Here is a 15,977-nt window from a genome sequence, read left to right on the forward strand (position 1 = left end):
CTGAAGCATGGGTCTCTGCAGAGCATCACTTGGTGCTCATCTCTTACTGCTTTGTGGTACCCTGGTTTTTAGCTTAGAGGTTGGGAGCTGCTGGGGTGGGAAAAGGGCATCAGACCAGGCAGCTCTTCCTTACGGTGCTGCTCTTGATTTTCAGCTCTCCCTCCTCCTCCCTGGTGCTTTTCTGCTGCCAGGTCTGCAGGCAGGGATGCACACCGAAAACCTGCAGGTGACAGTGGCAGGACAAGATGAATGTCCTTGCAAGAAGAGGAGTCGCTGGGAAAGATAACAGCATGGTTGCAAAACCTTCTCCATCTATGCAGATGAAGTGCCTGTGGCTGCGGATCCAGGCTCCGCATGTCGGGGGGGAAAGGTCTGCCATCCCTGCCACACCTCCCTGCCGGCTCCCAGCAAGGCATCGCTGCCCATGAGGCAGGGATAACCCCAGCCATCCTGCCGTTGGCACCTTGCCCCAACCTTTGTGGTGTTGCCGCATCCCGGAGTGTGGCCATGACTCTGTTCTGGCCACCACACTGGTCCTGCTGTGACCCAGACCATAGATGTGTCCTGGGTGGCACTGGGGGAACACCATGTTTCGAGGGGTTGGGGGAAGATGTTCCCTCAGCTTTCCCTGGCTTTGTCTCTTTGCTCAGCACTGGTCTCCCCTCCTTTTAGCTGAAGAGGCAGAGAAACACCAGCAGGTTGGTCTCCCATAGCTTTGGAGATGTCTTGCTCTTCTGCAAATAACTTGCAGGAGAACAGCTGCCCATCCCCATCATCCTCTGGCCTTTGTGGTCCCACCAGTGTCACCTTGGTGCATCTGAGGGGCTTTGGGGACATCTTCAGTGTGTCTTTCTAACTGTAGCAATGCTGGAGGAGCAGGAGGAGATGGGGCTTAATGACACCAAGGTGACACACTGACGGCAGCTTGTGCCACTCCAGCAGCATGGCTTTGCCAAGTGTTGTCAGGGCCGTGTGATGCAGAGGCTTTCCAAGAGTGCTGATATTTTTAGGGCAATGGCTATTAATCACTCCTTGGCAGCTGATTGGCCTTACAGCCTTCAATGACTCCTTCTGCGGTGCTGGGACTTCATACTTAAAAACAAGCAAGAGCCTCAACCTCATCTCCAGAAACAAAACATGCATGGGCATGGCTGGATTTTGAATTACTTGTCTGTGTGTAATAGAAAAATGTGGGGAAAGGAGTATCAGAAAAGAGAGATGTAATGAGGGCTTGGGCTGTCAAGCGGCCCTGGAGCAGACAGCAAAGATCTTGGCTCCCAGTTGTTCGCCCATGAGTTTTGGGGGACCCCAGGGAGGCACCTGGAGCCTCCCCTTCCTCTGTGATGTGCTGTAAATCACTAATGAGCCAGTATGGTCCCATCCCAGGTTAGAGGATTAATGGGGGAAGCCTGTTTCTGAGCAGTAGAGGGAGGTGGGTGCTGATGCTCATGGTTTGTGGTCGTGCTTGAGACCAGAAACAATTTCTTTACCTACTGCAGAGAAGGAACCAGCTCCCAGGACAACAATTTGCTTGGTCCCGTCCCACCACAAGTTCCATAACATTGCTTATCCTTCCCTCATGTGTGGAGTTTTGCCATTAAAAGCAATTGGAGGATGCAAGGAGATGCCAAGAGGAGCTGTGAGATTTGGTCTAGGATTGCAAAGAGCTCAGAGATGTCTGTGGGGAGTGTTCTTTGCTGTCAGGCGATGAGTCCAGCACAGACATGGGTTAGTTATGTGTCATGCAGTGGATGATGGTGCAAGATCCAGCCTGTGGGATGCAGGAAACCTGATGATAATTTCCACTGTACCAGGTATGCTGCTTTGATGGTGCCAAAGCTGGACTGTGCAAGCAGTGGTGGGTACCAACCCCACATTAACAAGCAGAAGATATAGTCCATCACTTGGTGACTCAACAGCTTGTGCCATGGGTCATGAAATTGCTTGCAGATGATTAAGAAACCCGAAGGCAGCTGGTGCTCACAGCAGGACCCCTGGCGTGAGCAGCTCCGAGTGGGACATGCTGCCTGGCTCTGCTGGCAATCCTCGCTGACTCTTCTGCTTTCTTGCTTTGAAAGCTTTGAGGTCTGTATATGAAAAGTAGCTTATTCAGAAAGATTAATGACCTTCAGCTGTGGAGAGGAGGAGGAGCAGAAGACATAGAGAGTGACTGAGGGCTCACAGACCCCTATTAGGGGAGGAGAGCCCCACAGGAGCTGCACCCTGCAGCAAAGGAGTTGCACGTATGAACCTCAATTAACAAACCGACTCTCAATAGAATTTCCAATTCTACTTCAGTCTCAAAAAAGGCATTTCAGTGATTTTAACCATCAGAAGCACATATGTTCCTGTACTCCCTGCCTACAGCAGCGGAGGGTTTCTTTTTCATTTATTCACCTGAAGAATGATGCCAAGTTTTGCCTTGTTGGTTTTTGTGGAGCTTGGGGTGATTGTAGGAAGAGCCAAGAGCTTCTGCAGACAAGGCACTCTCCTGCAGTCACTCCAGAATGGGGTGCCACCATCCCCTTGGTTTTCTGCCCTTATGTTTACAGGGTCCATTAGATCCTCAGCAGTGAGCAATGGCATCCATGTGCCTAAACCATCAGAGCAGCCACACCACATATCCCAGGGCTGGTGGTCTGCCTTGGCCATGCTGCTCTGGTTCCTCCCAAAAAGCTCCAGCTGATGCCAGGTTGGCCAAGACTCTTGCACAGGGTTCAGCCAGAAAAAGCAGTACGTGCAGGAGCAGAGTAAGAGGTTTCTTTTTGTTTATGTTGGCTGGAAATCAAACTTGTGGGGTTTTAGCTTTGGCCAGTTTGAAGGCTAAAGAGATTGGATCTGATAAAAGCAGAGTCCAGGGACTGAAAGAAGATGCTTGAGATGTTCTGAAACACAGAGCCCACCTGCCAGTTGCATATATGTTTATGTTTAATGGGAAAGCCAGCACTGAAAGCATCAAAAAGCATGTGAGGAACCCATGACTGGTGCCCCACAGCCCTTGTGGGATGAGCAGGAGTGTCCTGGTCTGGCAGCTCCACCACATTGCTCCAGGTCTGATTTCCCTGGCTTCCACGCAGCCTTGGTCCGATCATCCATCCTTACTTCTTCTTCTAGTTTGTTATGCTCAAGATGCAAGTCCCCATCTGTTCTGGTGGCTGCTTAACCGTGGTCCTAACCAGCAGCATGATCTGGAGGGGAGGTGACGAGGATGTGCTGGGTACCGCAGGATGAGTTAAGCAGCCAGTTTCATCCTTGCAAGGGTACCTTGGGCTTCCCAACCTGAAAACTGGACCTTGAACTCACTGATTTGGTGGCAGAAACAAGACAATGTCCATGGAGGTGGCATGCAGCCAGTGGTGGTTGGTGAAGGACATTAAGGGCAGGCCAGTGACCCAGGCTGTAATTACTGCAGTTAGTAACCATGGCAAAAATAAATAGGTGTCCTCTGTGGTCAGATAATTGATGAAGAAAGAGGAGACCTTGATTAACATCCATGCGGCATCATTCTTGGTGGGTTCATAATCCCTTCTCACCTGCTGGCATCACACTGCCTCCGGACTCTGGTGGGAAATCAGCCTGTTAATGACAGAGCAGGAGGGGGATGAAATTTGTCCTTGGTGATCTCCATAGCAGATCTATCTTCTTACCTCACTCATCATTTTACTTTGATGATGCTGGGCAATGCAGCCAGGTGTTCCTTGGTGTTTCTGACACAGCAAGGCTTTCCCTCATGACCCTGCCCTGATAGTTCGTGCTGGCCAGGGCATGCTCCTATGGTTGTGGAGGGAGTTTCAGCGGTCTGAAAGGGCTCAATGAGTGGTTGAGATCCATCAACCAGTGTGGAGGGACCAGGAGGGACACAAACTCATGCAGGTCTTCACCAGCAAGAAGTTGGCAGAAGTCTCAAGTCGACAGGAGCTTGAAAAGCTGCAACAGAAAGGGAAGGAATAAATTGTTCCTCACATGCCCTGGAGCGAAGACAAAGTCATGGGCAAGCAACAAGCAGGGTGCCGGGAGACGGTGGAGCCTCATGCAGGGAGATATATATATATGCTTCCTTGTGGGCATTTTTCTGCAAAACTTGGTAACTGGACTCACTCCACCTTTTTCTGAAGGACAGAAAGGACAAGTGGCTATGAAAAAATAACTGAGAATGAGAGAGGAATGAACTGGGAGAGCAGACGGTGCCTCCGGTATCTTCTGTGCCAGCATGGGAGTCAGTGAGGAACTGATAACACAATGTTCTTCCCTGTGCTTTGGGAGACAGCAGCAAACTCCAGCTCAGAGCCCTCATGCAAGACAGGCAATACTTTTCCTCCTGAGTGTCCACTGTCTGGATAGCATCTCCCAAGGACTTGAAACATGGATTGAGCAGATGAAAAACCGAAAAACCTCTGTTAGTTGGAGTGATCCACATGCTACCACCCTGCACCAGGTTCTGCAGGGGCAGAAGAGCATCTTCTTGCAGAACACACCACCCCCTGCAGGCAGTGGCCAAGAAATCTTTTGAACAAGGTGGAAAAGACGGCAAAACTGAGATAGCTAAGATGAAAATCAAAACATGGTCTTAAGCAGGTAGAAGTAGAGAAGGCAGCATGAGCTGGCCAGAGCTGGTGGCTCTGCAGCCCTCTCGAAGAAACGAGGAACCATCTTCAACCTTCAGGACATGACGCAGAAGATTTTGCTGTAGGTGTTCCTCCACAAAAGCAGGGGAGAGGGTTTAATTCTTACTTAATGTTGTAACTTGGCATAAGGAGTGCTGCCTCCAGCTCTCAGGCTCCATGAGATCCACTGAGAGTAGTAGGTGGTGAGAAGTGTGCATTGGGCAAGGCATCAAACGGGGTGTTTTGGCACCAGAACTGGAGCCAAGGCTGGTGGGTTGTTCAGTGTGACCTCTGAGAGCTGTGCTGGTGATGGGGTGTCTGGAGATGGTGAGTGCTGCCAAAAAGGAGTGGGAAGGCCCTCTTCTTCTTCTGGGCATTGACCTCCCTCATCTCTGGGATTTCATTATGAGAAGAGGCTCCAGTGACTGTAACCAAGGGTCTCCAGGTTCAAGAGATCCAGTATGGAGTTGGCAGTAACTCAGAGTCTCAGACTATTAACTGTTTCAGAGCAGAAGCATGATCCAGCTCTTGGGCCAACTCTTCATGGTGTGAGGTCATAGTGTCTCTCACTGGAGCCACCATGGGTTGGGACAGCCCTGGAGAATGAATCTGAGCCAGGTGACAAGGATGCAGCCAGTGGTGGCTGGCTGCTGCCCTTCCCACCAACGGGGTCCATGGAGCACAGGAGAAGGGTTGATCTCCAAAGGTCACCCGACATTTGGAGGAGAATGAGGTGCAGACCACATCCCTAGTGTGCCTGCAGTTTGGGGAGTGATGGGGATGGAGGCATCTCTGTCCCGCTCCAACGTCACATCCTACTGCTGGGAAATTTGTTTCCTGGCTCTTGCCCAAGGTTATGATGATGTTATGAAATTATTTTCTCCTACTCCCCATCTGACAGCAGCATGTTGGCCAGGTGGTGGGCAACATCCCAAACTAAGTGATAGTTGCCTTTGAGGCTGGAGCAGCATAGACATGTCTAAGGCTGAAGCCCAAGCCTGGCTGAAATTTTGCTTCTCTGAGTATTTGATACTTTATTTTGTGAGGAGGTGGTAGCTTGAGGCAGTGGGCTGGTCCAAGCCTTGATGTCCACTCTCCTGTAGTGGAGATTTTCCAAGGTGGATGATCAGCCAGCTTGGAGCTACCCCTGGAGAGGTGGATTCCTTTGAGAAGGATTGAGTTGCGTCCCATCCTTGGGCTTTCTAGCTCATCCCAGGACACTGAACAGCCCTGAGGGGAAGGTTTGACCAGCCCAGCTGGAGCCCAGCCAGCCTTGTCCAGGTTGCACAGCTCCCTGCAACCCAGTCCCAAGGAGTTAATCCTGCAGGGCCAAGAGTATAGTTATTTCTGCCTATTAATTATTAATAAAGAGGGAAAAAAACCTCTTGGATTCATTGTGAATTGCAATTACGGTTGAAACGGAGAACCTGCAGGCATGCTGCTGGAGCATTGGTGATGGGAGACGCAGCTTTGCGCGACATATCATTTAGAGATGTTACCCATCAGGACTATCAAATGCCTTCATGAAAAGATGGACTTCAGGTAGAGATGAAAGAGGTCTCCTCCTGGCCCTGGTGGAAGGCTCCAGGCTTTTTTCACTTATGGATGAGTTGGTCTCCACTGAGCCCTTCTTGGTTGAGCTCCTGGTGCACTCCACATGTCACCTGGCTGAATTTTCATCCCTGCTTGCACCAGGAGTGCCAAAGAAGCTGCCTGTTGGATGGCTATTTGGGGATGATTATTCACATCTCAGAATTAAGAAGGTCCCTGTTGGCACTTGTTCACACATGGATGTTGCGTGTATGCAAACAGGCTCCACCAGGCAGTTTCCAGCTTGATGCCATGCGGGTTCGGGGTGTGCAGGTACAGTCCCTGCAAACCACGAAACATCAAGATGCTGTAGGGTGCTCCACGTTGAAAGATGTTCAGTGGAAGTGTGCAGGGTATCATCGCACAGGATGCAAAGTGGCTGAGGGATGCAGTAAGCTCCAGCATCAAGAAGAGGAAGCTGCGGGCATCCACCACCACCACTCCAGCTTCTGCTTGCCTCTCCGTGGGCATCATGCACATCCTCAGAGCCCTGCTGAGCTGCTTATCCCATCTGGGGCTGGCCCTAGGCATTTATTTTTGGTGATGAAGGGGATGGAAGACAGCTACTGCTCTCACCTGCTGTAGTGCTTGTGCTCCATCCCTTTGGAGGCCAAGGTGTCCATGCATCATGCGGGTTTGGGCAGTTGGCTAAGCTGTCCCTCCCCTCGCTGCCCCAGCAAGTCAGTACTCCACTTTGGTGCTGCCAGAAGTAGTTGACCCATGGCCTTGGGGTGCAAGGCAATGGGGGCTCATGTTCTGTGGGGCTGGGACATCCCTGCACAGGTCAGGGTTGTGTTTTCAAGCCCCCCCTGAGCTATTTAGCATCCCCACAGGAGCCAAACCGTGGGCAGAGGTTTGGTCCCCTGCCCCATCACCCCACTGCAGACTCCCTCTGCAGCAGAGGTGGCAAAGTCTGAAGGTTTTTGCCTTCAAGTTCTTTTTAAACCATGCTTGGGATTATTATTTTTTCCTGCTTTTAATATAACCCAGCTCCATCTAGGAACTGGAGGAGGATATTAATCCTGGGCAAGGGGTCGGATGGAGTGGGTGAGATAGGTTAATCCTGGGCGCTGCGAGGAATGGAAAGCAAGAAGAGGTGGGAGAGATGGGGCTTGTGCATAGGCAGCTTCTTCTCACCCTGGGATGGGAGATCCCAGCAAGGGACCAGTCCCAGGTGGGGACCATGGTGGGGTCAGTCCCCGCTCCCTGCAAGGATCGCGCACCCAAACATCCATGAAACTGTCCCAAATGTATGTCTGCCCCAACACTTGTCCCCAGCAGATGGCCATGCTCACTCCTCCATCACCATTCAGCTCGAAGAGCTCCAAGGCACGAGTAGGGAGGGCTGATTCAGGGCTGTCACCTAGAGTTGTGCTCCAGGGGATGTCATTGCATTTCAGGGCTTGGCTTTCCAGCCTGTGCATCCTTCATGAACCCTGGGGGTTGCTGAGGTCTCTGGGAGCCAGGGAAGCATGCAGGCTGATGCCACTGCGTTTGGAACGGTGGCAATGCCCTCGTCTCTCCTTCACTGACATGCTCCTCACCTGATGGGAGAGGCTTAGGGTGCTTGGACACATCCATCCGCTGGGCTCTCCTGCAACCAAGGGTCTGGGGGGTCCCAGGGCAGTGGTACAGGGTTGTCTGTCCACCTGTGGGCATGGGGGCTTCGCTCGCTGATGGCGGCGCTGTGTTTCTCCCCACAGGACATCGTCCCTGCGATGGAATGCTGGCACCAAGGAGCGGATGCTGATCAAGGTGACCGACCGTGAGCCCAGCTTCCTCATGCACCAAGGCAATGGCTACACACCTGAAAACCAACTGGGCACCCGTTCGCGGCGACCTTCAGGGGGCCAACAGTCACCCAACCTACAAACCTTCACTCCTGACACCGATAACTCTGTTTTCTTCCCAGAGAGGAAGCAGTCACCCTTCTTGAAGAGGGCTGAGCACGTGGGCAGCTGCTCGCCACTGCTTGGCCGGGGGGACTCCTTCTGCTCCCCCCTCCAAGCCCAGCACCGCAAGCACTCCAGCGAGTCGCAACCCTCCTCACCCCGCTACGCCTATGAGCCCCCCCTTTACGAGGAACCCCCCATGGAGTACCAGGCTCCCATCTATGATGAACCTCCTGTGGACATGCAGTACGAAGCCAGTGGGAGCTATAAAGCTGGCTCACCACAGAAATCGCCCATCCGTAAACCTCACCCCTTCCTGCAATCACCCAAGCAAGGCTCCAACTCGCCCTACCAGCAGTTGGTTCTCACCAAACAGAAGTGTCCCGACCGGTTCATGAGCCTGGAGTACAGCCCTGCTGGCAAAGAGTATGTCAGGCAACTGGTCTACGTTGAGCAGTCAGGCTCCAGCCCCAAGATAAAGACGGGGCTGAGGCACAAATATTCCCCCAACCCCATCGGCGGCTCCTACTCACTGCAGCACAGCCCCTGCCTGGTCCGGGACCAACGCTTAGAGATCAAATCAGGTGACTACAGCAGCATGGAGGGACCCGACTTCTGCCCTGGCCCAACAGGTGGCCAGGTGGCCCAGAGCGAGGATGCCATGTCTTGGTCCAGCCAACAGGACACCTTGTCCTCCACCGGCTACTCGCCCTCCACCAGAAAGCGGAAAAGCCGAAAGCCTTCTGTGTCCCATGACCCAAACACCTCCTCCACAGATGGCTCAGGGGACAGGGAGGTGTTGGGTGAGCAGATGCTGGGTGAGGAACGAGCCACCCCAGGACCCAACAGGTCACCAATGAATCGTACAGAGAGCAAGTCAGCAGAGGCGGAGGTGGCACGGGGCTTCCCCGAGCCCTTCCTGGCACAGGCACGCCTGGCTTGGGAAGCCCAGCAAGCCCACTACCACATGAAACAACGGAGCAGCTGGGATTCCCAAAAGGACGGTTCAGGCTATGAGAGTGACGGTGCCCTCCCTTTGCCCATGCCGGGTCCAGTGGTGCGAGCCTTCAGCGAGGATGAGGCATTGGCACAGCAGGAGAACAAGCACTGGAAGAGGAACACCTTCGAGAAGCTGGGCTTCCCCCAGATCCTGCTGGAGAAGAGCGTCTCTGTGCAGACCAACCTGGCCTCCCCCGAGCCCTACCTGCATCCATCTCAGGTAACGTCCTTGGGGATGTTCTCGGCGCTGGGGGGCTTCACCATGTGCCCCGCCCCACCAAACCTCACACACCACATGGCATCTCCTCGGGTGTGGCACCAGGTTGGGCAGACCACACCATATGGCAGTGCAGCATCCCCACCACCCTCCTGGTTAAAGCTCCTTCTTCTTGTAAAGCTGGTTTAAATCCCTGCAGATCCACTGTAGATCCGGCAGGATGGTCCCCAGGGCAATCCTGCACCTTCATAGCCACCAGGCACCAGCGTGGGCACCTCTGCACCGTGGCACCCTCAGAACTGTGCTGCGGCTTCAGGCACTGCTTCTCCTCCCTTGGTCTGGCTGCTGCTCGGTGGGAGCCAGCTCCCAGACCCCGAGCAACCACCTGGGTCCCAGGGAGTCACGAGCACTCGTTCCCAGCTGTGCTCAGCGCTCCCAGCCCATGCACAGGGCTCGTGCACTTTGCAGTGACTCATCGTGCATTTCACATCACTGCACCATCAGATGGCAGCGGCACAGGAGATTTCCCTTAGCAATCCTGCAGTGGCTCAGTCCGGGCTTCATAGCATCCTCCAAGAGCACTGGATTCTGGGGACACCCAAAATGCCATCTCTGGTCCCCGTCCATCTGGAGGAGACATGGGTGCAGGGATGTCCCTTCTGCAGAGCAAGGGCAGATGGCCAGGGTGTGCAAAAGCATCAAGAAGGTCAGCCCCTTTCTGCTCCCTCCACCTGCTTCCATTTTCAAAGGGGTCCTCTGCCAGAAACGAGGGTTTGCTCACCAGATCGCTCCCCGCCATAGCAGTTCAAGGTGCTGGGGCAGCACTGCTGATCCTTGACTCTTGCAGTGAGCAGGAAGAGGCAGTGCTACGCTTGAGTTGGGATCTTGACCCACCATCCCAGCTCCAGCTATCCAAGTGATGGATGAACCCATCACCAGACCCACCAGTAACTCCGAGGCAGTTTCCAGTTTTTCCCAGTGAGGACTGAAAGTAAGTTGGGGAGCTTTGTCACCCTGGTGTAAGCTATCCTGTCTGGTCACAGGCAGCACCCCATGCGGGTCCTGCCTTGGTCTCTTCCCTGGCACATGGGAATGGACAGCGCTGCTGACCTGGCTGATAGATTTGATTTCTCATAGAAGGTGGTCCTTAGCACACTGGTCCCTCAAGATGGTCCTTAGCAAATTGGTCCCTCAAAGTTGCTTCCTAGCAAGCTAGGCCCACAAAAAAGTTGCTTCTTAGCAAGCTGATCCCTCAAAACCTTGGGATGAAACAGCCACAAGCACACCAGCTTTCCAGGATCTTCTTCCCAGGGCTCTGAGCTGCCTGTTCCCTCCCTGGGACTGAGCTGCCCTGGTCCTGGAGACCCCTCCTGTCCCACGCTCCCATGCCAGAGGAGCTCCTGGGGCTGCCATAGACCATTGTGACAGTGTAGCCCTCTTGCTGCTGACAGCCCTCCATGGGCTCTGACCTGGACCTGCTGGCGCTGGTGCCCATCTTAGAGTCCATGAGATGTTTCCCATCAGCGTCTCCTGGCTTCTGGCTTTCAGCTTTCATGTCTTTTACCCTCCAGCATCTGACACCCATAAAGCTGCCCCTCTGACCTGTAGTGCCCGCTCTGGGGAAGGATGGTGACACTGCCCACGTCCCCGCAGCCAGAGGAGCCCAGATGTGGGGTGCAGAGGTGGGGAGGTGAAGACAAGGGTTTCTGGAAGAAGACCACTTGATTTGCTTTTGGATGCAATGAGGAGTGATGTAAGGACGCTAGGAGAGGCTATAATGGCTTTTTTTAAATGGATGTTGGCACCGTGTGTGGGTATGGTTACTCTGGTGAGAGTAATCCAACCTGGAAAAAGGCCTGGAAGGTGGAGCTTGTTATCAGCAAGGAAGAGAAAAACCGAAAGACCCAGGACATGGACCTGGGAAACAGTAAATAATGTGGAAAATGCTTTTTTGCCCATGGGGATACGTAAGGAAATCAGTGGGACATCACATCCAAAGACGGCAAAAGAAAATTCCCCATGCACGTGTCCCCAGGCACTCACTGCTGCACAAGGGGGTGCAAACCCAGAACTGGAGAGCTCCAAGCCTGCTTTGGATGCTCATGTTGGCCAGGAAGAATAGCTGCCACCATTAGTGATCCTATGCCTTCTTCGGCATGGAGCTCAGGATGTGGTGGGACTCTTCTTCGCTGCCCAGGTGTTACTGTCTGGTTGACCATGTCTGATGCTTTCCTTAAGCACAGCGACACCCATTCCAGGAAGAGCAGATTTCCAACCAAGGTGGTGAGACACCGGAACAGGCTGCCCAGAGCAGCTGTGGGTGCCCCATCCCTGGGAGCGCTCAAGACCAGGCTAGACGGGGCTGGGAGCAACCTGGTCTGGTGGGAGGTGTCCCTGCCTGTGGCAGGGGGTTGGATTAGATGGGCTTTGAATGTCCCTCTCAACCCAAGCCACTTGATGATCATATCTAAGATTGTCACATGGTTTTAATTTGGTTTTTCATGCCCCCATCAGCTGAGGAACCTTCACCACTGGTTGAAATGGCAGCCTCTTGTAGCAGACCCAGACCTGTGGCCAGCCCTGGTGGGGCAACTTTGTGTGGAAGATTATCACGGGATGTCGTGTGGGGAGATACAGAGACCTGGCGGAGGACAGAAGCACACAGATGTGACAAGGTGGCACAAGCAATGGGAACATGCCCAGTGTCACCAGTGGTTGGCCCCACAGTGGCCCCACACTGGGGTGCATCCAAGCCCGATCCACGTGGCACCAGGACCTCCTGTCCCCACAGCACGCTTGAGTTGGCTTCTGGGGTTGAGTGTTCCCCTAATCCCTAAGATGAAAGGAGGGTCACCCCATGGGAAGGGCAGCAGCCCCCTGCCAGGAGGTCATGGCCCGCTGCCATTGACACCCGGTTGCTTATCCCCTTGTAGCCCTAGGCTTCCCCTAAGTTCATTTAGGACTGTGCTAATTAGGGCTGAAGCTAATTTTGTATTGGCACTAGCAGCAGGGGATCCATCACATTTTGCTGCCTGTGTCACTCCCCAGCCTGACCACACTGTCCATTGGAGTGGACTTGGCTGGAGAAGGATGATGTCCCCAGCTGACATGGTCCTTTGCTTCTCCCTGGGTGCCCTGGATGAACAGCATGCCTGTGGCCCAGCTCAGGGACCAGTTTTTGGAAGAGCCACAGCAGCAATGGCTGCTGAGCAGGAAGCCTTGAAGTAAATGCTGCATCTCCTTCCACCGAGAAAGTCCTACATGCCTTCAGCTGACGAGCAGGTTGGAGGACACAGAAGGACCTTTTGGGTGATGTGGCCTCCATAGGAATGGTGGGGCTGGGTCCCTTGAGGGGTGAAGCTCCTGTGTCGCTATGGTCAGGTCCCTGCTGTTGTCTCTGCAGTGCAAGATGGGAGCTGAGTGACATCAATGGAAAGAGGAGACCTCAACACTGGGAAGGGATGAGCTGTTGAGCAAGGGGACAGGAAACTTGACCTGTTTGAAGAAGTAGAGGCTTTGTTGTCTACCAGCAGCTCTGGTGGCTCTTTGGGTGGCTTCCTTGTCCCCTCCTGGACCTGCCACCTCCATGTGGTTGTGGCTCCCTCCAGCTTGGTTCTCTGCTTTTCTTCCCCAGTTCCTCATCTAAAGCCCAGCCCTGAGGCTGTGGCACCACTGCATTCACCTTGCACACAGTCCCTGCTCAAGGCCACCACACTGTTCCCCTGCACATGGTGAGGACAGCAGCGTCACCTCTGGATGGTGTGGCATGTCCTTGCTTCCCTGTCAAGGGAAGGGCTCGCCTCCTGCCTGCCCATGGGTCACATCCCCCAGGCCACCAAACCCAAGTCATGCTGGCCCAGACATGGCACTTGCAGAAAAGGGAGCTGACAGCCGATGAAGCCACGCTGGCTGGCTGCAGGAGCAGGGAGCAGTCAGTCCCAACTGTCCCTTCTCCGTGTTGGTCATCAGCTGTTTGGGTGTCCCTCCGCCTTCTGGGGTGATATCCATAAGCAGTGCTGGTTCCAGTAGTAGAAGGACACTGCTCTGCAGGGGTACCCTTTGCTGAGTCCTTCCCAGCTGGGTGCTCTGCAGGCAAGGTTAGGTCCTGGGCAGCTCATGTCCCTCTGCACATGGGATGTAAAGAAACAGCATCCATGTTGCTCATGGTTTGGAGGAGCCACCATCCTCCTCCTGGGTATGTGGCCACTGGAGAACCATGCTTGAACATGATTTTGGGGAGAGGGGCTTATTTGGGGGACTTGTTACAGGTGAGTGTGTCCCCTCTCTGGTGAGCCCGAAGGACTGGTGGAACCCAAAGTCATTTGCCCTTTGCTTCCCACACATTACTAATAGCCAGCAGCTGCTTCTGTCCATGACTGCAAGGCGCGAGTGGCCAGGGTGCCAGGCATGGAGTCCAGCACATTGGCTTTTGAGTGGCTTCACTTATCCCTACTGGTCCCCTCCCTCCTGATGCCAATCAGTGTCACGACCTGCCTTGGCCACTGGCACTGGACCAGCTCCACTTGCCCATGACGGGATTGAGGAGCAGCTCCTTGGAGAGGACATAGCTTTTGGTGCAAGTGTGGGGCAACTTCTTTATGCTGCAACAGTTAGCTGGACTTGTTGGTTTCTTGGTTGATTCGTTGTATTGGCTGTGTGGCCATGCTGTTAGTAATACTAACTTGTCTGGCTGTTGTCTTCTAGTCAGAGGATCTTGGTGCCTGCGCCCAATTCGAGAGCAGCAGACAGACCAGGAACATGATGCCTAGCGCCAGCTGTGTCTTCCCCACCTTCAACCTGCGGAAGCCCTCCTCAGAGACGGACATTGAGAACTGGGCCTCCAAGCACTTCAACAAGCACACCCAAGGGCTCTTCCGCAGGAAGGTGTCCATCGCCAACATGCTGGCCTGGAGCAGCGAGTCCATCAAGAAACCCATGATCATGACCAATGACCGCAATGTCAAGAAGGAGGCGTGCGAGATATTTAAACTGATTCAGATGTACATGGGGGACCGGCGGGCCAAGACGGACCAGCTCAACGTGGCCTTGGAGATTGCCACCAAAGGCTGGAGCATGCAGGGTCTGAGAGACGAGCTCTACATCCAGCTGTGCCGGCAGACCACTGAGAACTTCCGTTACGAGAGCCTGGCCCGGGGCTGGGAGCTCATGGCCATTTGTTTGGCCTTTTTCCCACCCACTCCCAAATTTCATTCCTACCTAGAAGGATATATTTACAGGCACATGGATCCAGTGAATGACACTAAAGGTAAGAGAGAAACTGCTGCCCGGTGGCTTTGCTCCTGCTGATGTTGCAACCCATTTTTTTATTCTTATTTTTTTCCATTCCCCTTCGCATTCATTAGTCTCCTTGTTGAAAGGTGGGCGAGGAACTCATCCAGCAGCCCTCCCAGAGGTGCAACGAGTGGGTGGTGCCTTTACTGCTGTCCTTTCCTCCCCAACACACATAAATCCAGCATGAGACCCAACACAGAATGAGCTTTGACACCTTTGCTGCAGGCTCAGCATCACCTCTGGAGTGGGTGGCTGTTAGGAAGAGTTCCTGGGACTTCTGGCCCACGATTACACCTTTAGAGGTCCCTTCCAACCCAAACCATTCTGTGATTCTTTGCTTTCACCAACCCAAACCATTCTGTGATTCTGTGCTTTCACCATTACCATCTCCATCTCCAAGTGCTTCTTCTGTCTTCTCAAGTAGGTTTGGATCAAAAAAAAAACCATGCTGGCAGGGGAGCCAGCTTGATTCCCAGCTCCTGAGGTGGTTTTTGGTCATGGCAGATAAAAGAGACATGAATATGGACTATCTGACCCAAAATGGGTGGGAATTCTGGGAGCCCCTCTCCAGTCCTGGGCTCAGCTGTCCCCGCTTCTTCACCACTGGTGTTGTCTCACAGGTGATGGGATCTGGTCTGGCAGGGCCACAGGCATCACCAGTGCCTGCCCTGAGTCTGGCAGGAGGGGATGCTGCCTGCTGGCCACCCACAGCACAGCTGGAGGGTTGGGTGTCCCCACTTCCCATGGGTTGGTGCCATCTCACAGCGGGTGGTGGATGAGGCAAAGGTGGGGATCTGGGAGGTCCTGGGTTTTGGCCATTGGCCAGTCACCCTTGGGAGACGGAGTCCGAATTGCTCCAGGGTTTTTTGGGTACCCTTTGGCTCCCAGAGTATGGCAGGGACATCTGGGGGGCACCAGCATCACGTGGAGCCTCGGTGGATCTGACCAGCTTGGGAACAAGAGATGAACCCAACTGAGGTGTCCACAGGGAAAGCTGTAGGGTGGTCAAGAAAGCCCCATGGGCAAGAGCATCCCTGAAGGCATCAGGACAGGACAGGCAGCGAGCGCTGGTGCCGGCATGCCAGCTTGGGGCTGATGCATGGGCAGGGGAGACCCTCCCCCTGCCCCGTCATGGCACAGCCAGGGTTGGGAGGGCTGGGGACTGCCTGTGTCTGTCCCCCCCGCCTGCCTGCAGCAGAGGTGTCAAGCTCATTTCATCGCCATCGCTGCGCTCATGCGGTGAAAGCCAGTGCTCGGCTGGGAGAGGCTCCCCCCACGCCCCCTTTGGCAGCGTGCCTGCACCAGCTCTGCTCCAGCCGGCCCCGCCAGCCGTCACCTGGTTGGGTTTTATTCTTTATTTCCATTTTCATTTTTAATTTCATT

General features: G+C 54.0%; 1 protein-coding gene across 5 annotated transcripts in view; it reads left to right on the forward strand.

Annotated features, from left to right (window-relative positions):
- ARHGAP39 (Rho GTPase activating protein 39) overlaps positions 1-15,977 on the forward strand; it is a 146,610-nt gene that overhangs the window by 123,421 nt on the left and 7,212 nt on the right. For all 5 annotated transcript variants that reach the window (XM_037379815.1, XM_037379814.1, XM_037379817.1 and 2 more), the window contains 2 exons: positions 7,898-9,305; positions 14,007-14,568. In XM_037379815.1, the coding sequence (XP_037235712.1) occupies positions 7,898-9,305; positions 14,007-14,568 (1,970 nt within the window). The remainder of the gene's footprint in view (positions 1-7,897; positions 9,306-14,006; positions 14,569-15,977) is intronic.

This window comes from Falco rusticolus, chromosome 3 (genome assembly GCF_015220075.1).
Source record: "Falco rusticolus isolate bFalRus1 chromosome 3, bFalRus1.pri, whole genome shotgun sequence".
Classification (NCBI taxonomy): Eukaryota; Metazoa; Chordata; class Aves; order Falconiformes; family Falconidae; genus Falco; species Falco rusticolus.